The sequence below is a fragment of the Oenanthe melanoleuca genome, chromosome 4 (genome assembly GCF_029582105.1).
Source record: "Oenanthe melanoleuca isolate GR-GAL-2019-014 chromosome 4, OMel1.0, whole genome shotgun sequence".
Classification (NCBI taxonomy): domain Eukaryota; kingdom Metazoa; phylum Chordata; class Aves; order Passeriformes; family Muscicapidae; genus Oenanthe; species Oenanthe melanoleuca.
The window spans coordinates 59,173,950-59,198,956 of NC_079337.1; the positions used below are offsets into that span (position 1 = coordinate 59,173,950).

The 25,007-nt window shown below is 39.3% G+C and overlaps 1 protein-coding gene across 4 annotated transcripts in view; it reads right to left on the reverse strand.

Annotated features, from left to right (window-relative positions):
* Positions 1–730: 730 nt before the first annotated feature.
* Positions 731–25,007, reverse strand: part of AFAP1 (actin filament associated protein 1) — a 110,737-nt gene continuing 86,460 nt past the window's right edge. For 2 of the 4 annotated variants that reach the window (XM_056490134.1, XM_056490131.1), the window contains exons 9-18: positions 23,687–23,836; positions 20,233–20,444; positions 18,661–18,806; positions 15,057–15,174; positions 13,373–13,630; positions 11,370–11,484; positions 10,180–10,344; positions 9,401–9,591; positions 8,514–8,675; positions 731–4,215 (exon numbers count right to left, since the gene is read on the reverse strand). In XM_056490134.1, the coding sequence (XP_056346109.1) occupies positions 4,189–4,215; positions 8,514–8,675; positions 9,401–9,591; positions 10,180–10,344; positions 11,370–11,484; positions 13,373–13,630; positions 15,057–15,174; positions 18,661–18,806; positions 20,233–20,444; positions 23,687–23,836 (1,544 nt within the window). In that variant the 3' untranslated portion in view covers positions 731–4,188. The remainder of the gene's footprint in view (positions 4,216–8,513; positions 8,676–9,400; positions 9,592–10,179; positions 10,345–11,369; positions 11,485–13,372; positions 13,631–15,056; positions 15,175–18,660; positions 18,807–20,232; positions 20,445–23,686; positions 23,837–25,007) is intronic. The other 2 variants (XM_056490135.1, XM_056490132.1) reach the window with 1 other exon arrangement.

The following is a 25,007-nucleotide window of genomic DNA, read 5'->3' on the forward strand; positions in this document are numbered from 1 at the left end:
TTACTTTTATTTTCCCTGTTGTGTTTTAAGGTTAGTTTTTGTTTGTTTTCATATATTTTGTGTTTAACTGTTGTTAATACACAGTACACAGACCTACCTATTATAACTCTATTATGATCTTGGAGGCTGCAACTAAAGAAAAGAAACCAATTAACTACTTTAGAATACTGCTTTCCTCAGTTTGAGAAAATGAAATGTATATTCTATTTAAGCTTTCTACTTCATAAATTTGGTAATAATTGTGGTGTAACAGGAGCAAGAGCACAATCTAAGAAAAGCAGCAAGGAGTAATTACAGCTTAACACTTCTCAATCTTATCTGTCAGTCATCTATAAGAAATTGCTACATTCATCTGATAATCAGCTCAGTTTAATTTTAATCCACTTTCACTTCTTAGAGATAATTTTTAATGTTTTACATATTGCATAATTTATTAGTGGAGTTGACATCTAAGCAAACTGATGCAGATGCAAAAGGCAAGGGATAAGTGCTGCTAAATACATCAAATTCCACATTTCCATTGCCAAGAGAGTCCTCAGGCTGCATTCAAGTTCCAGGAGGTCATTGCTCAGTTAAATGGGGAAAAAAAAAAAAAAATTCATATTAATGTTCAAACATTTTTCAGCTGACTGGCACAGAAGAATGCTTCTCAGCTGAGGGTACTGCAGGAGACCTGCTGAGGTGCCACCTTAGCACCCTAAGGTGCTTCTGGAACTGACAAACACCAAGAAACAACAACACAAATCCTTTTTTTGACAGGTAACTTTATTAATAATGGTCTCGGATCTGTCACACCTACCAGGTGCCAGTCTTTTTTCACACTTTGCAAGACTTTCTGAAGAATAAACTAGAAAGGCATAAAGTTAGTTGAAGCTACTAAGACACACATTTGAAGGTGAGTCTATTTTGACTTTTTTGTTTTTTTTTTTTTTTTTTAACAGAAGTGTCCATGAATGTGTGTCAAAAAAACTTAAATACACTGAGAAATACAGTAGAAAGGCTATATTTACAGTCAATTATAATGGGCACTGCCAACATATCCAATAACAAAAATAAAACAAAACCTTTTTTTTCATGTTTCTATCATGCTTTTTTTCACAGAGATTTTTTTTTTTAAATATGATTTTGTTTTTTAAAAAATACAATAAGGAAATAATTACATTCTTAATATGAGAACATTATCATACAACATACACCCTGGGCCAATTAATTTGAAAGTGTCTAACAAAACTTGATACTAAATTAATATTCTCCATTTGAAAAATCAAATTGCCACAATCATCTCATTAAAAAAAAAATACCCTTGATCCCCCAAAGTTATGATCTGGGTTTTTTTTAAAAAAGCATCACCCATTTAAAAAATACCAAACAAAACAATTTTTAAAAAGCACCTGGTACAGTAACAGGCATTTGGTGAGGAAGCATAAGAGTAACATTTTCTTAGAAGACATAGAAATGGTTCAAAATAGGAGTTTTCCTTTAAAACAAAAGTCATGCTGCTCTATGGCTGAGTTTGCCTGGTGATCCTGAAATCTAAAAACGGTGAAAATACAAACTCTGTTGCTCTTTATAAAAAACTGTGCAGCAATAGTGCTATTCAAGGCAACAGAGTACATTTCACAGCACTGAGTGGTCTGTAGAGAAAGGCTATTTCCCAAGCTTTTTGGTTTTCCTCCTTCCAAAACCTTGGCTGTTATACAGAATAGAGTAAAGCAGGGGTGGCTTTGTGGAGCCTCTGCTGGAGGAAGAGTGAAAGATGTTTATTCTGGGTGGCAGCCCCTGTGCAGCAGGCACTGAAGGAGCCCAGGATGCTGTAGGTGCTGAAGGACACCTGCACCTACAGCAGAGCTGAGGGGAGCTGTACCACACCATTTCTGTTTGCCTGGGCAGAGATTTACCCACATCTGCCTCAGCCAGGGACTAAAACCTGCCCTTGCCAAGGTATTTTTCTTTTTTTTTTTACCATGGGATAAGGGTGTGGAAAGAGACAATGCCAATACTGGGTAAACAAGACAAGTGATCTGGCTTTTGACTACTCTGCTTTACTTGATGTGGGACCACTTCTTAATGGCAACTGTTACATCATTGCTAACGTTGACTAGAAGCCTAATTTGCATTATAAATATGTACAGATATAAATTAAATATTTATTGAAATATACAAATAAATAACTTAATTTGAAATAAAAAGCCTAAATGAACTTACTTTTGCTTCAAATTTGTTTCTGCTATTATTTATGGGAATTTGATGCTGTTTAGTCCATAGTCATACAGTACAGAATGTGCCCTCTAGTTAGAGAGTTAATAAGTAAGTGACCTAAACTAATATTAAAAAATTGTGTTTTCAGTGAAAACCACACTGACACTTGCTTTCCTACTGTATCAGCATTCCTGTGGCACTTTGTACCAAGCAAAGAGCCTTTTCTCATGCTGGGCCCCATTTCTGCACTGCTCAGGTCAGTGGGATCCCTGGCCCTAAATGCATTTGGGAACAGGACACAGCCCTGTCTCCTGGCAGCTGTCAGGGATTTTTGACAGTTCTGTGCCTTCAAACCCCACAGGCTCCTGCAGAAGTCCCCTGGCACCCAGCTCAGCTGAGAATCCCAGTGTACCCTCCAGGAGCTGCACACACCCTTCCTAAAGGTGAGATTACCTGCAAGCTTGGCCATGAAGGATGTGATCCTTGATAACTGCTGTCTTGCCAACTTCTGTGATTTTAATTGCAGTCTTAAGTAATTATCAAGACTCCAGCCCTAATATCTGTGATTAAAATACTACTCATATTTTGAGGTAATTTTTAAAATTAATTTCTACTCCTCACAGTTGAGGAGGAAAAATATCTTGAGGGTATGACTGAAAGCTCTCCAAAGGCCTAAAAAAAGAAAAGAGAAAAAGAAGCCATCTTATTACACATTCTCCCCCCAACCTCCTCCTGATTTTTTAAAACCAATCTTGGTATTTTGAAGGGCTTCAGTGGCAATTTACTGCATGTAATTTCTTGGCAATGACATGGATGGAGACAAAGAAAAACAGATTTTTTTATAATTTTACAGACTAAAATGGAAGAGGCTGTTTCCTACTAAACAGAAATGGGCTCCTGTTTGAGAAAATCCCCAATTATTTGTTAAACTGTTTATAAAAGAGTCTGAAAATTATCAGCTTTTCAGTCCATCTTCCTCAAAAATAATAGCTGAGGTCTGAAAAGATAAAGGAAACTAAGTACAGCAGTGTTCTATACCTCAAGTTTAACAATACTATATCATATAAAACAAAACAAGACTGACTGCAAAAGTTATTCTGAGTTGCCATTATCTGTTGAGGACTAATTTCACTTGTTTTCTTTTTCTTTTTCAAAATGTATAGAAAAGAAGCAGTATCTAAAAATACCTGTTTGCCTTTTAAAAAAATCAGGAACAAGTCATAGTTCAAGAACATGACCTTTGAAAATGACTGGTGCTTCAGAACAGCAATAAAGAGAACATACAAAAACACATCTGTCTCCAAGTTTGGCAGCTTTTTATCTCCCAATGACAAAAGCATCTGTCTAAAAATATCCAAAAAACGCTTCACCCACGAGTCGTTGTCGTGCCCTGCAGAGCTCCTGGGCAGAGCAGGCACTGCTCATTTCCTCAGTTTTGTTTTGCCATGAGAGCAGATACCAGCACAGCCTCTGCTGAGGAGTTGGACCTGCTCTGTGGCAGTGTTCAGAGGAGCTGGACCTGCTCTGTGGCAGTGTTCAGAGGAGCTGGACCTGCTCTGTGGCAGTGTTCAGAGGCAGTCTGACCTGTAAGAGTGAAGATTTCACACCAGTCTTCAGCAGCGTTCCGGCCGTCTGATGCACTATAATTAACATTCCTGGTCCTTTGCTGGCTCAGCAAAGTAAACTTTCAACTGTGACTTTATGCTCCTTTTTAATTCCTAGGGTTGGGGTTTTTTTGGTTTTCACTTTCTTTACCAGTGAAGTTGGAAACAAGGAGTTACAGCTAATAAAAAGGGGCACACGTAGTTACACAGCAATACAGTAGAGGGAATACAGGCAAATTAGCTCCAAGCTACCATTAACTTAACAGAGTTACAAAACTTCCTATGTTTCATCACTTGATGTGACCTTTCAGGTGAGTCCTTTGCAGCCTATGTCTTGGTCTGTAGTAGGTAAGGCCTTTATGGAAAGTGAGTGGCTTTGCTATGTTTATGTCCCATTTTTCATCTCCCATTCCTGGAAAGGGGGGAAAAAAAAGATACAGAAAATGTTAAAAGAAATCAGGATATTTCACTGTAGTCATCATATCTGCTAAGCCACAACTGGGATCAATAACAGTTTTTCCATTAACTTTGCTGGATTCAGCCCACAAGTCAGGGAATGCTAACAAGTATGTTCTGATAGTCTGTGCACAGCATCCACCCTTCCACAACAATATATAGCAAGCTATTTTCTAGTGCAGAGCAAATAAGCCATGTTTGTACTCTGCAGAGGGGACTTCTGGAGCAATTCCCACCCCACAGCTGGTGCAAAGCACTCAGCTCTCCCTGAGTAAGGGAGAGGCTGATTCAAGCACACAGAGCTCTCCAAATGACTTGTGTGAGACAGCAGGAAGCCCTCAATATCTCTCAGAGCTGACAGCAAGTGATTGCTTTACTGCTCTTCATTTTTTTTTATTATTAAACTCATGGCAAAAACATAATTCTATGGCTAAAAAGAGCAACTTAGCAGAGAGACTAACAGGAGAGGTTAAGAAAAACAAGTCAGTTTGCATTGCATTTCTTTCCCTTATAGTATAGATAATCCAAATTGAGCCATTGCCTAGCAAGTTAAAGAAATTGCTTTCTGTGCCTCAGTTTCCCCACCTGTTAGCTGAGGACAAGGAAACAGCAAAACATGTATATAAAACTTTTGGTCATACATCTCAGGGCAAGGTATTGACATTTCTTCTGCCACATAAGTGAAAATTGTGAGATTGCAGCAGCTGAACACCCAGTTCAGCAAAACCTGCAGCTACTGAATGACACCTACAGCATTTCCTAACAGCACTTAGCAGCAGAAGGGCTGAAGCAGGATGGGCTCACCTTAGGACATGCACCCTGTACCACTCCCTGAACCTCACCCTTACAGCCAGCAGGAACTACTGAAGATCCACAGGTGGCCTCTGGCTCCAGCAATCCCAGAGGAGCAACCACCCAGCTGCTCCTGCCAGGCACTGGGGGCTGCAGATCCCTCCCTGACCCATCCACTCTGCAGAGACACTCTGCAGGCAGCCTGCTGGCTTGGCTTCCAACCTGAATTCCTGACTTTAACACTCATTCCACCACATTTAAGAGCTCTGACTGAAACCCATTACTTATGCACATAAATGGCTGTTTCTGCTGCTGAAAGCAGTAAGAGCACTGGCTTGGCTGAACAGCTGTATGACCATGACACCTCCTCAGCTGTTGTAAAATAACAGTAAAGGTCACATTTGATAGCTGCTTTAGCAATGTAAGGAAAAAACCCCTGGGTTTCAAGGTAGACAATCATTTACTTTGTTTCTAAACTTGTGTTTATTTGTTTTTCATTTAAATGGTGCTTTTACTAAAATGCAGTGTATTTTAAATATTCAGTTTTACTCTTCAAATTAGGGTAATTTTAAAGTTAAAACACAGTACTGGTAAAAATCAGATTACTTTTAAAACTCTATTAAATGTATATTCTCTATGGATATGCTCCCAAAGCTATAAAGGAAATCCTTGGCTAAGCAACTGGGAGGAGAATTTTTTTAAGTGTTAAATAAGCCTTGAAAGCAGAAGCTTCTTTTGCAGGTGCAAAAGGAACTTCTTTCTTTCCACTGCTCCTGCAGGTTCACACCAAGGAAAGAATGTCTACATCAACACTGACAGCCTGACTGGGATCTGGGAAACTGGGACAGTTCCTTTTCTTCTCCAGTCCTTGAACATAAGCAAGATGTAAGATGCTGACATTCACCAGCCCACTAGTTTCAAAAACAAATCAGAAATTCTAATTTCAGTTTTCTTGCAGCACATAACCATTTGGTTTTAGAAACTAATTTGATATTTAAATGAATATGTGAAATGTTTAAATAATTGCTGTGCAGCAAGGATATTTGAATCTTTTTACTTCTCTAGGACTACTGACGCAGAATATTGCTTTCTGTATTTTAATTAGAGTCTCCATTTCTAGCCAAGTAAAGATTAGACAAAACTGCAATTAAAATGCCTCCTGGCTTCTTAAAAATATGCATCATTACTTTCTGGAAAAAAATTTTAAAGATACCTGCAAAAAGAAAAGGTAAAAATTCAAATGTATGTATGCATACATGTGTGTATGCACAGCATTGTTCCAAACAGCCAATCCCCAAATTGCTGTTCTTTGTATAACACTAGATCTTACTGCTTCCCTCTGTATTTCCTTCTAATGTCAGTGCATCTGAGAGGAGAAAGCTTTTGGTGGCAGAGTTTCCAAGCCTGCTGTCCCAGGTGCAGCAGCAGCAGCTGTCCCTGCACACTCCCTGCACTGCAGCCTGGGGAGCACAGTGTGACTGCCTGTGAGCACAAGGCTGGCAGGGGACAGGCTCAGCATCCTCTGTGCAAGGAAAAGGGCAAAAAGGGAGGCATTCAGTGCATTCAAATACATACTAGGGGAAATAACCATATTCTGACATTTTGAAGGTTTATACAACTCCCTCACAGCATTGGGAGGTGTGCCAGCTGCTGGAGATGCAAGTGCAGGCACAGACATGGGATCCATCTCACTCCCACAAGCTGTACTGACATCCATGTGTGGAGAGCCAAGCTCTGCTCTGGGAAACTCACGTGTGACACCCTTCCCTGAGTCACATCCACAAGCCCTGGGCTCACTCTCAACTGCAAAGGGCCAAAAGAACTGAGAGCCAAATTCCACCAAGGGGCAGATGTGCACCTGATGGCAGCTGTGGCTGCCAGTGGGCTGAGAACACCCTGGGCTGCACTGTCCAATTCAGCAAAATTTCACTCTCCATATTTAGCGCATGAGGTTTTAGGAAAAAGCTGTTAAAGCTGAATTGGATACTTTGAGTTGTTTTTCCCAGCATGGGAAAAATATGCTTAGTTGCTCCATATCCTTTTTGATCAGCCTAATCCTATATCCTCTGCCAAAAAGCTTGACCAGCTTACTGTGCCATCCAAAGCACACTGACACCAAACAACACAGCAGGGTTTTCCTGTATGGTATATGCTGAGCATAAAAAATGTACTACAGGAAGGTATTCTTTACACCAAAAATGTTTAGGTTTCTCCAGCTGTAATGATTAGATGCCTGGATTTTATGTGCCCGTCCAGCAAAAATCCAGGCTCCCATTTGCATGGACTGTTGTCTGCTAGACCACATTCACTGAGTATTGCTGAGCTAATATCTAAGACAAAGTGTATAGTTAGAGATGGTATCATTATGGCACAAATTAGGGTATAATTGGAATATGCAGATAAGCTTTAGAGCACATAAATCCTTCCTCAGGTTTGAAACACAAGCTGTAAACTTCAAAGTTGATTAGAACTGAAACCTATTAGCTGAGTGTAATTATTCTTAGTTGGCTTTAAATGAATCAGGCTAACTGGCAGGAAAAAGCAGTTGATATCCATGCACAGGGTGTAGAAGAAGGGTGAGAAAGCTCTCATAAATTGTATATCAGGAAAAATAATTCTGCTATGATAATTTAATAATAAAATAATTTTTGAGATGCTGGTTTTTCAGTATCCACAACATTTAGGTTCCAGGCTTATATTCAGACACTGGAAATGTATATAATCAATGAATACATGTAACAAAAGTTACTTGAAGAAATCCCAGTACAGAAGACTGAAAAAGGGAAATAGCCTTCATGAAAAACAAGTGTTTATGATTATTGCTGTTCATAATTACAACTAGCAGTGAACTACTAAATAAACAAAAGCTTGGGCCCAACACTATTGTTGTCACCCTTGCTTATGTGTTGCCCACATGCTTATGTTGCCAGCAAATTTAGCCCAGAAGAATGGTCATTCAAATCCCAGTTAAACTAAACCACAAAAATTAGAAAACTGTAACAATACAAGAGGACAGCAAATTTCAGCCTGGTACTCAACTTTTACTTTAAATGTACATTGAGTAGATACTTGCACAACACATTGTCAATAATTATAATGTACATCTATTCTGTTCTTGCAGTGGCTGGAAAACACCCAATCTTGTGCCATTTCTAATCACTCACTATAACTGCTCTTTTAACCACTTCTCTGCTACACAGAATAGTGGACACATGGACTGTCTACACCACAGACAACTTACCTTGCAAATTAAATCTATAAAGCAGCAGAGAAAAACATGGAATCAGAGTAGAATCAAATCTGTCTCCCATACTTACCAATTCTGCAAAAGGTTCCCCAAACCAGCAGTATTTATGTAGTAATATGAATAATTTAGATATTCTCTTCTTAAGGCAAAGTAAGACTTTGTAACAAAGCATGAAAAAGCACAGAAAAAGAAAATTAAGACATCAGTTCTCTCACCTTTGCTTTTCGAAGGACATGGCCTCTACATGGAGAATTGTTTGATGAGGGAGGTCTCTTCAGAGCTGCAGCACTGTTCACAGGGATGGAGCATTCAGTATCACTGGTATCACAGCTGGAGATTGGAGAGTTTTCCAAAGTTCGGTGCTTGAAAATTGGAGACTAGTAAAGAGTGAAAAGCCCATAATGAGTTTGCTCCAAGTACTCACGTGCAGTATTTTCTACTTTAGATTCAGAGCTGCAGAACTCTCTTTAAAAGAAACTATATTCATAATAATGATGAGAAAATGAAAAAGAGATTAGAACAAAAGAAACAAAACAATGTGCATGTGTGTTCTGAGATGAAAATTAAAGCTTCTTTTCTGTTAAACAACTATGGGTCTGATTAAACAACTATGGATAATCCAGAGGAATTGATGTATCCCTCCCTCATCTTTTTGTGATTGCTGCTTCAGACACAGATCTATAGCACAAGCCAGGACTGCCAAGCTCCACCCTGAAGGTGAGATGCAGCCCTTGCCAAGTGTGACACAACTGACAGGGGACCAGCACAAGCAGGTCTCCATCACTGCACGATGACTTGGTGCATTTAAATCTCCCTGGGCTGGATCAATGTCTCAGTTTGCACTTCTACAACCACTGAGCACCAGGTGTTGGCCTTTTGCACATTATCCTAACACATCCTGCTGTGATACCCATGTCTACCTGCTCCCTGCTGCTGTAGGAAATGAAAATAACACAGCAAGGCATTTAATTCTGCTCTTATTTCTTGGGCTTAATAAACCATTATAAAACTCTCAGTTCCTGCTCATTTTTGCTGGAGCTGGGAAGGCTGAGCACTCCCAGCCCTTGGTACTGGGATTTGCATGCTCTATGGCTTTGCATACCTGTGGACTTGAAGTTCCTGACTTGGGTTCAATAGCCAAGCCCAGGGTGATGCCCCCAGCCAAGGCTTTCTTAAGGCTCTCCTTCACCTCAGTCAGTTCTAGCTCCAGGTTTACACGCTCAGCCTCCTTCTGCTTACACTCCTCTTCCAGCTTCTTTAACTTGTCTTCAAGAATCACTTGGGTCTTCCTGCCTGTCATTCACAGCAATTTTATTATTTCAATAGTAACAACATTAAATTGACACTTAGAGAAATGATTTTTTTCTAAAAAGTAAGGAAACAAGGTCTCTACATATCAGTGACATGAAAAAAATAATAGGTATTTTGCATAAAACAGTTTTTTCATGTGAAAAGTTTAGTAGGATAAATTAATTTATTTATATCAAGTGACATTCCTAGATATCTAGTCTGGTTTCAAATCAGTATTGGTTTTTTTTTTATAATTTCCATATCATGAAAATATATTTAGGTAGTGAAAAAAAATATTCCTATGTTCTGCTTATGTGAAGCTCTCACCAGTGTAATTCCTCAGGTATGTGTATATATACACATGCATATATACAATAAGTATATACATACACATATGTATATACACACATATATTTTTGTCTTATACATTTTGTATCTATACAGGAAGCAAATACAGACATTACAGAGCACTGCTAAGCATCAAAACCAAACCTTGTTTAGGGTGACATGTCTTCAGCACAGAATACAAAGCTGTTTGGATAACTGAGCCTGATTCTCAGGTGAGAGCTGAGCAGAGAAAGCAGCTCCTACCAGCATTGACTTCAATGGCAGCACGCAGATCTTTCCTCTCTTTCCGGAGCTGGGCCAGCCTATTCCTCAGGGATTCTTTTTTCTTCAGCAGCTCCTCCTCTTTGCTTTGTAATCTCTTTGCATCTGCCTCCACACGATTCTTGCCGTATTTGTACTGCTCTGCATCTGCAGGTGTCAGATTGGAGTTAACTAGGGTTTAAACTAACAGTTTAAACAACTCTGAACTAGTCCCTGAGACTAAACATGACTTGAAGCATGTCACGGCTCCCCAAGGCAGGGGGGCTGCAACTGGATGGTCTTCAAGGCTCCCTTCCAACCCAAACCATTCTATAATTCTATGGTTTGAGAAAAAGGTTTGGCATTCCTCTTCCATTGGCTCTTTCTCAAAGTCCATGATTTCTGCCAAGTTCTGCAGCTACAATGATATGGGAGAGAGTTTGTTCTTTATATTTACATGAGGAAAATGAGAAATACCAGTTGCCTTACAGCACACTGGTTTTGAAAAACATCCTCATCTTTCTCTGTAGTTCAGAAGCTGGAAAGGAGGCTACTCTCTAGCTATGAACCCTTCATTTCTAATTGGAAGGGTCAGAGGAAAAACCAACTGCTTGGCCTTTTGCCTGGCTTTCATTCCTACTTCAAGTGCACATCTTTTCTCACCTTACATAAGAGAATACAAAGACATTCACACTTCTTTGATTCTTGACAGCTTTCTTTTTTAATTTCCCATACAAATGCTTTCATTTGATAGCTCACATACGTTTGTGATCTAATTCATATCACAGGCCCCTCTATAGCTCTGCTCCAGTTGCAGACTCAAAGAAGATAGGTCAGCTAAGAGGTCACTTTGTCTGCCACATATCTGGAGGCATACTCTATGATAGGAAGTCATTCCTGACAAAGAGTTGTTAAGCCAGTCTTGCACAAATTTCTCTTGTTGCCATTAAATCCATGGTTTCTTAAATAAGACTTCATTGTAAGTCCACTTTTGAGCAACACAGCTCTCTTACATCTATACCAGCTCCTCATCCTCCTTTTCCAAGAGGAAGATGCAATTCCTCTCTGCTCCAAATGAGGAATCATTATTCTCTTTTCCCTGCTGTCCTCATGACTTTGCAGCAGCCATGGGTCCACATTTCACATTTACCATTCCTGACTCCAGGAGGAAGGCAGGGAGGACAGATACTCACTGGATGCAGTGCGCTTCACACAGGAAACTGTTTCAGATTTCTTTGGCTGGCTATTTAAAGTTCTTGCTTTTCCAGTGATCCCATTAGTAGTCACAGGAGGCTTCTTGCCTTTAAACTGTTTGAAAACAAAAGGATAAATGGGCTCCAGCTATTCCCGTGCCACTGGCATTACTTTCACCCTTTCATCAAGGGCAGAGCTTGACAGAAAGCTGTTTGCTACATCAGAGAGCCTTAATAGAGCACATTGATTGGGCTGGAGACAGCACTTCCTCCAGAGATGCCTCTGGGGGCTGCCTGCTCAGCAGGAGTGTGCCAGCAATCACAAGATAACAAGGGATGAACTCCCTGTTTCTGGGGCCATCATGGTTTCCAATGAGTTTAGAACCCTGGCACTTACAGCATTAAGAAAGCCATTGTAAGGCAGAAAAAAAAGCACCTTTGAAAATTTTTTTACAGTAAAGACTCTTGAAACACAAGTTTTTCAGATTTAATTTCACACAGTAAAACCTACCAGGGTTTGCCACACAAAAATTGAACACTATTTCTTATTTACTATATGACCTTGACTATATGATCATATTTACTGTATGACCTTATTTACTATATGACCTTTTACTATATGACCTTCTATTTATTATATGGCCTTATTTACTATATGACTATATTTTTTTTAAAAATATGATTACTACATGTTTTTAAGTGCTAGGAGTTAACGTATCATTCTCTCCTTATACAACTTCTAGCTACTACCTAAAAGCTTTTTTTGCTTAAAAAAACCTCTCATAATAGCCAGAGAAGCTCACATGGTTCCCAGGAGCAGAATATCTCATGTTCAAGGGTTTCCATGTAGAGGGCTCACAGCAGTGAACTGTACCCAGGGAAGATAACCCTGTCCTGCCTACTCATAGTGTTTCCATGGAGGATGCTCCAGCCAAGCACAGGGCATATGTGTGCCATGCTCTGTTTTTCTGCTTCCAAAATTTTTTGAGGAATTAATTTGGAGTGCACCAAGAAGCTTGCTGCTGCAGTAATTTATTGCTCATGTTCCCTTCCAATTCTGCAACTGCACTGAATTCTAATATTCCAATAAGGGGTTTTGGTAAGGGTTAAGTGCATTAACACACATTATGACAGGTACCTTACACAAGGGAAACATTTATCTTAACTGTTTCATGTCAGACTAGATGGAAAACCACCCATCACTGTGATATATTCACACTGTGATATACTGGTTTAAGCCAATGGCCACCTTTTAGAGACCAGCTAAGGGCTCTCAGAAGGTTCCTGGCATGGCTGTGAGCAAGGCTTGCTCTGCTCCCCTGATGGGTTGTGCCCATCTGCTTCCATGCTGAGCTCACAGGACTTCATCTGCTCTGTAGGTTCATGTTTGAGGTACAAAAGCCTGAGCCACCCTCAGAAATCAGCAGAGACATAGGCTTATATATTTTTATGGGGAAGAAAATAACAGGCAGCAATAGAAAGATGGTATATATGAATATATACAACATAATTTACTAAATATACAACAGCAAGTTATTATACATATGCATATTCACATATATATTCATATTCAAAATATATAACCACAGTATGCTTGATATATAGGTTAGTACAAATCTAAAGAGCCAAATTTGCTGTCACAGTCAGGCCATGTGTCACCTATCAATTCTGGGGTTTTTTTCAAAGACATCTCTGCCTGAGGAGCCAGAAGGTAGCTAGACATGCATTCAGGTTAAGTGTGGAAGGTCACATTTATTTTTTTCTAGTTATTCACAATTTGGAAGTAATCAAGAACATGTGGGTAAAGCCTTTCACAAGTACCACTACCTCCACATTGGAATTTATAACTTTGCAAACCTGCTTCATTTGCAGTGGGCTCACAGCTAAACTGCAGGCACTTCAGTGCTAACATTAAGGGACTCTATCAGTCCCTTCAGGTAACAACAGACAAACACAACAGCCAACAAATAAAAAGCTTTGTTAGGTATTAAACAGTACAGTACCTGTGAGCCAGATCCCCTCCCCACAGCAGAGGTATTAGTGACAGACTGAGCAGAAGACAGACTGGATGAGACAGGGTGTTTGTAATGGTTAGAGGACAGTTTGTCAGCAGATAACCTAGTGGCTTTCCTGTCAGCTGGCGGATAGCGCGCAAAGATTTTGGGGGACGGCAAGTTATCGTACAGGCCTGCGTTATCATAAAGCATTTCTTCTCCAATGTTCCTGCTACGAGAGGAAGGAAAGCCATCTTCTGGTTCCCACTGCAACACACACACCTCAGCAGTTAGTGAACAATGCACCATGCACAACCTCCCAAGTGAAATTCAAACATTAGTGATGCTTCGCCCTGCAGCAAGCCCTCAGTCTCAGTGAGCATACACACTGCTTACATTTACTTAGAAAGTGGAGGAGGACACTGTGTGGAAAGCAAGCACTGCATTCCATGGCTCACAGCCTCAGCCCTGAGCATGTTCCACAGCCTAAGCAAACCCATCACCCTCACTGTTTCATGGACTGCACCTTCAGCTGGTAGCTCGAGCACCAAGGGGGCACGGGCAGACTGTCTTAGCAGGGGGATACTAGCAGTTTACACAGATGGATCCATAGGATTACATCTGGTACATGAGCTGTTAAAAGTAATACAGCCTAGCAGTTATGAGAAGCCAAGTTTTTTCTAGGGTTTTTTTTTTAAATTATTTCTTCAGGCTACATGTCTTTCCCACGAATTCAGCTGCTGATATGCTAGCACATTTGATTCGACGGAGATTTATTATGCTGAGCTACAAGAACTAAAATAACTATTTTTATTTTTTTTTTTAATTTTTAGAAAAATGGAAAGCTCAACAATAGGCCTCCAGTGATTCATCTGATTAACCTTAAAAGAAACCAACCTGACTGCTAAATATCCTTCCTTAACCCATCCTGGTCATGGTAGTACATTATTCAAACAAAGGCATGAGCACAACTAAGCACTACACAGAGACTGTTCTCCACACAACTGATCATGCACTGTTCCCAGGAGGGGATTTCTAACATCTTTTGGACATTACTGACACACTGGAGGACTGAATGTCCAGTCCATTTCACACTTTGAAACCCTTAATTTCTCTTGAGTTCGCCCTTAGAGGGGCCTTTATACAACAGCCCAAATTAAGAGCTGACATGGGCTGTAGCTCCCATGTAAATTTTCCTAAGGACCCCATATTGCTATTGGTTAGCATGCACTAGATGTTAAATCCTATTACATATCTGCCTATAATCAGCTCTGCAATTTATGAAGATGGAAGTGACCACTGTGGCTCTCCTTTGGGACAAGCAGCACCTACAGTCCTGCAGGGACTGAGAACTGTCTGGGTTTTGGTGTTTTTTCAGCAGACATCAAAAAGTACCTGGTCCTTAATTTTGCCCTTTCCAGTGTGATGTAAAAAAATTCCTCCTTGAGCGAGTATTATATTCAAGGACTTGGCAACATATCATCAAATGCAGATTGGCTCAGATGCAGGTTAATGTAAACAATATGTCCCATGCCCTTATATTCTATAGGCGTGAGAGCAGTTTGCAACCCCCAATCAAAAAAATATGAGTCAATCTGGAAGCTACCCAGTGAGGACCTTTAGACAACATAATTTTCAGGTGTCCACATCCAGCACATGCAGACCATTTGGTGAGTGCAGCTGCAGCCCTTACCGAGCCGTTGATGCAGGGCACGTCGTCGTAATGCAGCGCCATTCCGCTGGGACAGGCGTAGCCGTTGGCAGCGCTTCCCCGGTACGGACTGCTGGACACGACCCGCCTGTTCATGAAACTGAGCATGCAAAGCAAAAACAATCACAACCAGCACTCAAACCTCAGCACAAGTGGTGATTCAGTGATATATTCCCCATGCCTGGTTATGTAGCTTGGAAGAAAAGAGCTTCTCACTTTCTGCAGGGCGGTTTTTTCTTTCTTTGCTGCTCACACATTGCTGCTACAGCCAGTAACACAACATATGTTCCTGCTCTCCATTCTTACAGTGGGGATATGACTGTGTGAAGGCCGGGAGGGCAACAGCTGTAATTGCTCAGTGGCATGTTTACACAGGAACCTGCTGGTCTCTGTTATACACCAGCCTGACAGGCTCCCAGAAACGTTCCCTTGTTGTCTGCACTGGGGAGAAGCAGGTGTTTGTGTGCATGCATGCCCAGGGGTATGCAAACTTAGGAAATGAGAGAACAAAGAATAAAATCCAGCAAAATTTAAAAAAAACACACATAATTTCAATGAAATCCAAATTAACATATTTATCAAAATTTCCTGAATAATTACTTCCTCAAAACCTGAGAATTCTTTTTTATATCAGGAATTTTGGCTGGCTATGGCACTATGCTTCCCAAATCTCTCTAGGTAATTGTACATGCAAATCTTCTATATCCTCATTCTCATTCTGTTACACATGTGGACCTGAGTCCTCTGGAAACTTCAATTGGGATATACATATATATAATATATTTCAATTTATTCCCCCTTATCCTGTCCCAGTCAACATTGTTGCTTGTTTAACTGGAATTCTGCAGAAGTTACATGAGATATCAAGAACTACACCAGGTTTGCAAAGGTCTAACAATGCAGAAAATGGCAGAGTCATGCCTGACAGCAATAATGACCCCAAGGGTGAGTTTTCTTTTGTAGGAACTGCTGGAATTGAATAAGGTACAGAGTGAGATCCAAAATAATTCCCTTCCTACAGTTTCAGGTGTATGTGAATGGGAAAACAATATTTTCCATCCCAAACAATGGAACTATTCAGTGTCTGTGCTGACATTCATAAAATATGATAAAGCACTGCTAAAGCAGAGAGGGTCTTCTGTAGTGCTGGCAGGAGCTCAGGAATGTTGTGGTTTCAACAGTTGCTTTCTTTTGGCTTTGGAATAACATGGAGTTCACTGAATTTCTCATTCAGAGGGAGAACTGAGGCTCACCTGAGCCACGGGAAACCTGGGCTCACAGGAGGGACAAACCTGCCCAGCTCAGTGTGAAAATTTCAGGGCAGTGTGGGGATGGAAAAACCATTAGAAAGCAGCTTTTCTAACTTCAAACAAACTAACAGCAAAAAGCCCAAGGAAAATTCCATGATAAAGATGTTTTTAAATTTATTGTAACTCATACCTTATTAGACATTATTAGAGGGCTTCATTTGTTTACTGTTCTTAAAGAGGAGCATTATAAGAGTTTCTGGTTGGTCTGAAGAACTGAGTTTGAAGGTTCTGCTCTATTTCTTTCTAGTTAAGAGGCTCCAATTACAGCAATATATAATACCCATATCTGAAAACTGTGATATTCATTAGTGGCATCTGATGCACCTGTAGTAACTATTTCCACTACCAAAGGAAGGCAAGATTTATCTCAGTAGTTGCAAACAATTCATAATAATTATTTCAGTAATCCTCATTAATCACGTTTTCAGGTGCATCCATGCAAGTTAATTGTATTCAGAAACTGCTAGAAGGAAAATGGAGAAACTTTCCTGGAAGCACTTTTTTCTTCAGCTTTTCTTCCATACCTAATGATTTAGATGAAGGAAATTGATGGGACTGTTAATGAGGAGCCAATAGTTTTGCAAAGCATCAGTCTTTGTAAGTGAATAACCAATAATGTAAAGTGACTGAGCTTTAATGGTAACTGTATTTAATTTGGAATACTGATATTCATTCTATAAAGGCCAAATGTAGCAGTTCATTATCACTTAAGTATCATTGTAATTTCTCCTCATTTTCTAGCAGTAGCTGAAAATCAGCAGACAGCTACTCTATTGCTTATCAGCAAGCCCTCACAGGCTCTTAAAAGACACCCACTGAATTTTAATTAATTCTTGACAGGGAAATTCTGCTATTTTGCAAGTTGTATGACATTACTTTTTAACATGTGGTCTAGTTGCATATGTTTTTTCACTTGGCTCCAATTAGTACCACATTTGTGCAGAAAAGGAAAGCCACACTGAATTCAGGGGGAAAAAGGTTACCATTCTATTTCTCTTAAATGTGGTTATTGCTAGATGCTGACTGAAGCAAAAAATACATGTCAACACAGAATAAACTTTTTGAGCCCTACTAACTTCTAAACAAATATTAACATAAGTCTGCATGCTAAGTGCATTTTAATTCTATCAAAATTATTTGGTTTTCACAAAATTTGACTTATGTCAACACTGAATCACTTTGATTTCTATTAGAAGTCATTCAAACCAGACTGATTAAAGCTGGACATTCTCCCTTGTTAACTTCTCTTGGCAGCTTGCTAATGGCAATAGAATCTCCTTTTGGAAAACTCCAAAACTTTCTTCCTTTTTTTTTTTTCTCTTCATTTTCTATCTGTTAAAAGTCATGATGGGCACATGGGGTGTGATTCTTTAATGTATTAAGTCACAGACAAATTCCAAATTAGTCTAGGGAGTGTCATTTTGCAGTGGGATGAGGGATGATGCCTTTGCCAGCTGTCTTCTCAGGCCACCCACTTTCTGACCACGGGGAACAACTGCAGCAGGGCATCCCCCTGTCCCACTGTTGTTTCACTCCTGTTTCTAAAAACCTCATCTAGCCAAGGAAAAATGATGGTCTTTTCCCAACAAGGACTGCTTTAATGCCTCAAATGATTTCAACATGTAAATCACTGTATCTACTAAGTATGCATTTCTCCTTTTAGCACAGGATCAGTAACGGGGTATTCACTTTATTGATTTGTAATTTAAACTGTTTCCATGCTGCACCCTCTAGACACTTTCCCAATTTCCACCTCCTATATTAAACACCTGGAATTAACTGAACTGGGGTGAGTTTGATGAAGTTTTCAATTAATCAGAAAGAACTTGAGAAAGAAACACTGATTATGTGTGACTGTCCAGGATTTAAATTTTCTATACACATGTGCACCATATATTGATCAATAACCTGCTGTATATATACCTATATGCATAGCAAATAGAGCCAATAAATGTAAATTACATAGCTGCATATTTCAGAATATTTGTTCTCTTCCAGGGATAGCTGGAAAGATTTTGACTTTAGGCAAAATAGAAGATTAAAATATACCATTTGATAACAGGACTTACTGAAAAAAAAGTTAGTAAAGATTTCAGTAAAGTTGCATAGTGCCTTCCATCTTTTAGAGAACTTAGCAGGATTCCAACACAATCTTAACACATCTAACTTGCTGCAGTGCTGAAACACTTCAGGGGGTCAGTATCTGGCAAAGGGGTTCTGCTAAGCTGTGCTGGCATGGGGTTCAGAACTCCCAGAGCACTGGGAGCAGCTCTCACCAGAAGGTTTGTTTCGCAGCCTGGATCACGCTGGCCGTCATCTCCACGTCGATGTAGTCGTAGTGCAGAGCTCCAGGGTCTGTGGAAGAGCCTGTTTCTGCCAGCAGAATTCCTATCCATCTGCCCATGTCTTCAGAGGAGGAGGCCTGTGGGGAGAGGGCATGAACACAGGTCAGGTCTTTGCTCTGCCACTGGGCTGAGCATCACTGCAAAATTCACATTCTTCTTGGCTGACAAATTGCTACCACATTGTACCAGAGGTTCTGGTTTCATTCTGCTGAACTCTTAAAAACTCCAGGATTTTGTATTAAATCTGCTTTGCTAGAAGGAGGGCACTTTAAGTAAACTATGTGCTCATCAGTTATGATGTAATACAAAGTGGGCAATCCACTAAAAAGAAGAAAAAATAATTGTTTAAGGCCAGTGGATTTAGAGTCAAGTAATGCTTATTTTAGACTTCAGAATATTGAAAGCTTCAACATAATTATTTTCCTCTCTTAGGCTGGGGGATTTTTAGATAGGATTCCTGAGAAGAAACTGTTAAACAGGAACAAGAGGAAAGAGGGAACAAAATAGTTAAGAGATTTTAACATTACTTTTTGAAAAATTTTGCTACATTTGTCTAGATGATGGCATTCATCTTCCTGATAACACATGCAAAAGCATTAATACTATTAATTACAGTTTTTTTCATATTTTGCTTCAAATAACCAATTTAAAAGTTACACAGTAGCAAAAGAAATATTGGATAGAAGTAGCAGGGAAAAGGCAACAATTTGTCATTAACAATTTTAATGGTTTCTAAATTTCTTATTTTTATGTATTTCATTGCTTTTCACAGTTCCTTGAGCTGTTTTCTAGATTTTCAAGTTCTCTGAACTGCTCTCAGAGAACAAGCTTGGTTGCAAGGACAGGAGACATGACCTGTAGACAGAAACCCAAAATAGTCAAAGTGCCTGTCCTGACTCTAAAAGTGAAGGCTGCCTCTTGCTCATTATACTTGGCTTTAAGTGTCTTCTCATTTCAGGTTTTAAAAGATGATTAATAAAATCCCTATAAAAAAACCCAACCCACCTAACACAGGCCAAAGTGTGTGCACATGAGGAGAGTCAAGAGACACACCAGGCTGCTGGCACACTGCATTTTAACTGTATTGATATAGACACAGACTGAGCAAAAGGAGCTCCCATAAATAGCAGATAAATTAAAGTTAGGAGTTTTAGAGCTCCCATCAACAGTAAACCATTGTTTAATAATTGCCAAGTTATTTACCCAAAGTAATTATATTCCTGTGGGCTTAGAGAAGGAGCAGGGATATTTTAGGACCAGGCCAAGGGGAGGTCAGTGCAGAGCAAAATATTTTACTGAGAAGATTTCTGAGCTACACCTAATCTCAGTTCTTTCTTTGTCTACAATACTCACTACTTTTTTCTCCTTCCAATATTTATTGTTCATCTCTGCAACAATATTACTCCAAAGATATATTTTTTTTAGAATGGACAGGCACAGGTTGCATGAAAGTGCCTCTCTAATTCAGCTTGTGGGAGCTGCTAGAAGTGAGAGCTGCTGTACCTCGAGCACAGCCACCTCCTGCCCGTTGCGGAGCAGGCGGAAGGTCAGGGGATGCTTCGAATCCAGCCCCAGGATGACTTCACAGCCCCGGAGGGGGATGGAAACAATGTGTGTCTTCAGGTCTGTCCTGTCCTTGTGCAAAATGAGCTTGTTGTCCTTCACTCTGCACCAGCGCTCACGCCAGCGGTTGTTAGACAGCACGTTGAGATATCCTGCAATAAAACGAAGTGTGAGACGTTTTACTCCTGGCTTTTTGTGAAAAGAGAAAAAGAAACTTCTCAGTGTAATGCTAGCCTTTAAGTAACTTGTTCCTCTTCTAATAGAAAGTCCAGATGGATTTTAGGAAGACAAGTAAATGACCCTACCCCACTTCTTTTAATGAAAACTTTCACTGTGCCAATAACCTAGAAAAAGCATATAAATATGTGATCAGCTCACGTGCAAACAGCTGTTTTGTGTCAGCCCCTGCAGCAGCTGGATGTGCAGGAGCACACAGGTCCCCAGGACCCCAGTAAGAATGGGAGAGGGACACTGATAAAGCAATTTACATACACAGCTGATGTGCTCCTTCTGCCTCTCTGTGAGGAATGACTTTGATAACTGTGGCTGACCAAACCTTTCTGGGAAAATCACAGCTCATGTTATATGAGTATGTATTGAGCTACCTTGTGTAACATCCCAAGGCAGTGCTTAAAAGTCCTACTATGTGTTGATGGTCTATGTTCTAATTACATCTGGAAAGAAGAATGCACATCTGGTTTGCAGCACTTGCAAACCAGAACTTAGAAGACTGTTACCTATGCAAACAGAAATAAAATTCATATTGATTTAAAATTCAGGAAGTAATCATGATACAGTACTCTTACACATTAAAATGTCATTAAAATTTCTTTTAAATCCACCCACTTTTATCATGCTCTGTATCAAAATAGTGTCTTGGCATATAATATAATTAAATAGACAGTTTTGTGGTTTTTCTTCTCTGTGCCATAGCAACAATCATTTCAGACTCAAACATTACAATCAAAGCAATGCCCATTTTTTCTGCCTTAGTATAGTTTGGAAATAGAAAAGAAACAAACCAAAACCTTTTACTTTTTCTTCCACACTACAAATAATACATAAATTCAGCCTGTTGCTGCTTCCAAACAGGCTATGAAGAGGGAAATAGATGATATCTTGCAAAAGCCAGAAGTGAGGTTAAAAAGTTGTCTTCTCTCTCAGACATGATTTTCATTTAATCCTGGTGGAGAGCTCTCCCTTTGGTTTTCATTAAAACTATGACTTATTATTCATTTTTCTGGGTTTTCCTTCCAACATTATGGTTCCAATGTCAAAGTGTGATCCAACAGGATATAGCAGATCAGAATTGTGCACATCTTGGAAGGTGCTATAAAAAATGAGGATGTGCTTAATCCTCTGGTTTTGGCTCCTTGTGACAATCACACTCTTCAGCTCTCCTCCCTCCTCCTTTAAAAAAACCCTGTATCACTGTGCATTGCAATCCCTAGAAATGAAAAAAACCTTCCTGTGCAATCCAGATACAGCTTGTTTTGGAGTGAGAGGCCTTTCTTTCAGACAGTTTTCCCTCTCTGCCCCCAGTGCACCTCTCAAAAAAGCTCTTGCAAAACTTCCTGCTTCAGAGTTGAACTATGCAGGATCCCACTTTCCCTACATATCTGTGCTTAAACCTTCACAAGCTCTAGTGTGTTCCCTTTTGGGACATCAGCACTTCAGCTTAGTGCAGGCAGTCTAGGAGCAGTGATGTAGGCAAGAGCTTTGCCATAACTCCAGTGTAGGTGGATTTTAGTTTCCACTCTAGCTGGGTGACACCTGCAGCCCTGCTGGGATCTTCCCTTTGTTCATGGGAGGTAGAGCCTTCTAAAGTGTAAAAACTTTCAGCCTCCCAGAGGGCACTGAACTGAACCAAACTGCTGGTGGTGAGAAACTCCTTCTAGCCAAGGCTTCCTGCAATGACCAAAGCCCAGACATTTATATATTTTCCTTTAAAATCTGCAAGTGGTGTTGAGTAGAGCCAAATGCAGGCAAACAGTAATGGCTGAATCTGTATTTATGTCCATGCCCAAACTAATGATAGAAATATGAGGAATTAGATTGTACAGCTGTGGTTAATGTCTCACATAATGCAGAATAATCAACAGAGTATGAGAGCCTGGATGTTTGAGCCCTTATGGAGGCCAGATGCTTTGGACAATACATCTGGCTGGACACAGCTTTTCCCAGCTGTTCTTTTGTCAATAAATCACATCTGTACTTAGCTGATGTATAGACACATATACATACACTTACTTAATCAAAGTTTTCTTATGTGAATGATTCCCAAAATGTGGCCTGAAAGCCACCTGTAATCTATGAAGTTCTCTCTGGTGGTCCAGGGACCTGCTCCCATCACCTTGGGCAGGCATCCATCACACTTCATGCTCCATCAGTTCTGACAACTGCTCCCTAATCACAGACTTCTGGGTTTCCCTAAGTTTTTCTAGTCAATTAAAGGGTAAAATCCAAACTCAGGATCTGGTGCAACTGCTTCAAAGCTTTCCAAGGAAATCTGTTTTTAGAAGGGATTGGGTGAAGGGTGAGTTCAATCTTACTCATGTATGGAAGTGTTACCTAATACTGGAGCACCAAAAGATAAACTGGAGAATGTAAATACAATGCAATTGTATTAAAACAGCAAAGCTGTGAGGACATCAGCTAAGTACATTACACAAAGTACTTACATGGCACAAGGTCTTAAATTGTGAGCAAATCTTCACAGCAATGATATAAACACAAGTATTTTCTGCATGACTTTTTATACACTTCCTTGCATACTACAGATGTCATATGGAATAGTCAAAATTAAGAGTTTAAAAAGATTACTTTTTATTTGCTTTTAAACTTTACTTTTACTATTTATTATTTACCATCTTACTTTTAAATTTTTTACTACATTTTATTCAATATGTACCACTTTAGGAACCCATAATTAAACTCAAATCATTTGGTTGAGGCCAGTTGACTGCTGTCTGCTATTCCATAAAGCCTTAACCACAATCTACTAAAAAAGACCTGACCACTTTCCAAAAACCTTCCTCTACTTTTTAGACTCAATTTATTTCATAGTACAGCCTAAATTAATTTTATAACAATTCCTTTGAGAAAAGCACTTGTTTCTTTATGCTTCTTGTTCACATTTCTCTTCCTCCTCACTTCTGCAAAAAGCAGTGATACCTGACCCTGTATTACCTTTTTTTTTTAAATCAAATTATTTTAGTCTCTTTGCAAATGACAAACACTTGATTACTCCTCTTGCAGTCTGGGTGCATCCTTCCAATGTTGGTGGAACAATTATTGCAATAAAAGCAATTTTAGAGAAATTCTTAGGCTAGAATGCTATAAAGTTTTAATAGCAATGTGCATTTAAGACTCAAGGAAAAAAAAAATCACTTACCACATGTTGGAACATCTTCTTCAGCTGATGAGGTCTGTTCATCTGTTGATGGCTTTTTCTTCCCTAAACCAATGATCTTCGTTATTTTTTTCCCTGTTACTTTAGTCACAGTGCCCTTGGCTTCTGTTTTTGAACTTTTTTTCCTCTTCACTATCAAGAAAGCAGAAGTGTGTATTTAGTAGTGTGGGTACACCAACCAATAGCAAGAACCTGAATAAAAACAGAAGTTCAGACAAAAATATCCCATGCAAGACAAACATTGGTACAAAAGTTGCAGATTTCAATGAGACAATTATATGTCCTAATATAATTATATATTTCTCTAATTATATATAATTATATATATATATATTTATATAAAATGTATATAATTATCTGTGCTATAAAAATCATGGCATTCTGAAGGATAATAAAAACAAAAATCAATCTTGCAATTTTAATCTAATCAATCTTCAAGTCTCTTTCCACAGCAGCCATCATATAATTTAAGAGTATGTATGAAGTACCTGTATATAAATTTAGCTCACATACACAGCAAAAAAAATCCAGCCAGACATTTCTTCATTGTTTTCTTCAATGTTCCTAAACATTTTTCTCAAAATACTTCAATAATTACAAAAAAAGGCAGAATATGCTTGCTTAGCAAAATTACTTCTACGTACAGTTAGGTTAAGAGATCTTATCACAATGGACATTTTAGAAAGACAATTCTTATGAATTAACTACTAAGAAATTAGTGGGATTGGTATGAATATTCAAGAGCTGTAACCACTGGAAAGAAAAAGATCTCCTGCAAAGAGGTATTTTGCTAACACCCAGTCTGTGCTTCCACCAACTTCATTTGATACTAGGAATATTATTACTGTGAGAACTGAAGCATGTTCAGCTGCTGAATGCAATATGGCAAGGACAGTGGATATGGTTTTTGAAAGTGCCTACATGATAAAAATCCTAATACCTTTTTTTTAAAAAAAGAGTTTCTAAGATTAAATAGGTTCAGAAAAAAACAGGCCTTTTATTTGCAAAACAGAACAAACAAAATAAACTTCAGAAACAACATTCAATTGGCCTAAACTGGATTTGAGCAATACAGCAAAAGTCTTTGCTAACTGGCAGCAAAAATTCCATCAACTTGCCCTGATATGTGATTCTGATGAACAATTCATTTAAAATATTTATTAATTGAATTGCTCTGTCTTTATCCCCAACATATCAATTCCTTTTGCAACAGGGAACACTTAGTGGTTATGGACTTGCACAAACCGAGGGAAAAAATGGGCAAAATGTTCACATGAGAAATGACTGCACGAATGATGAGCTG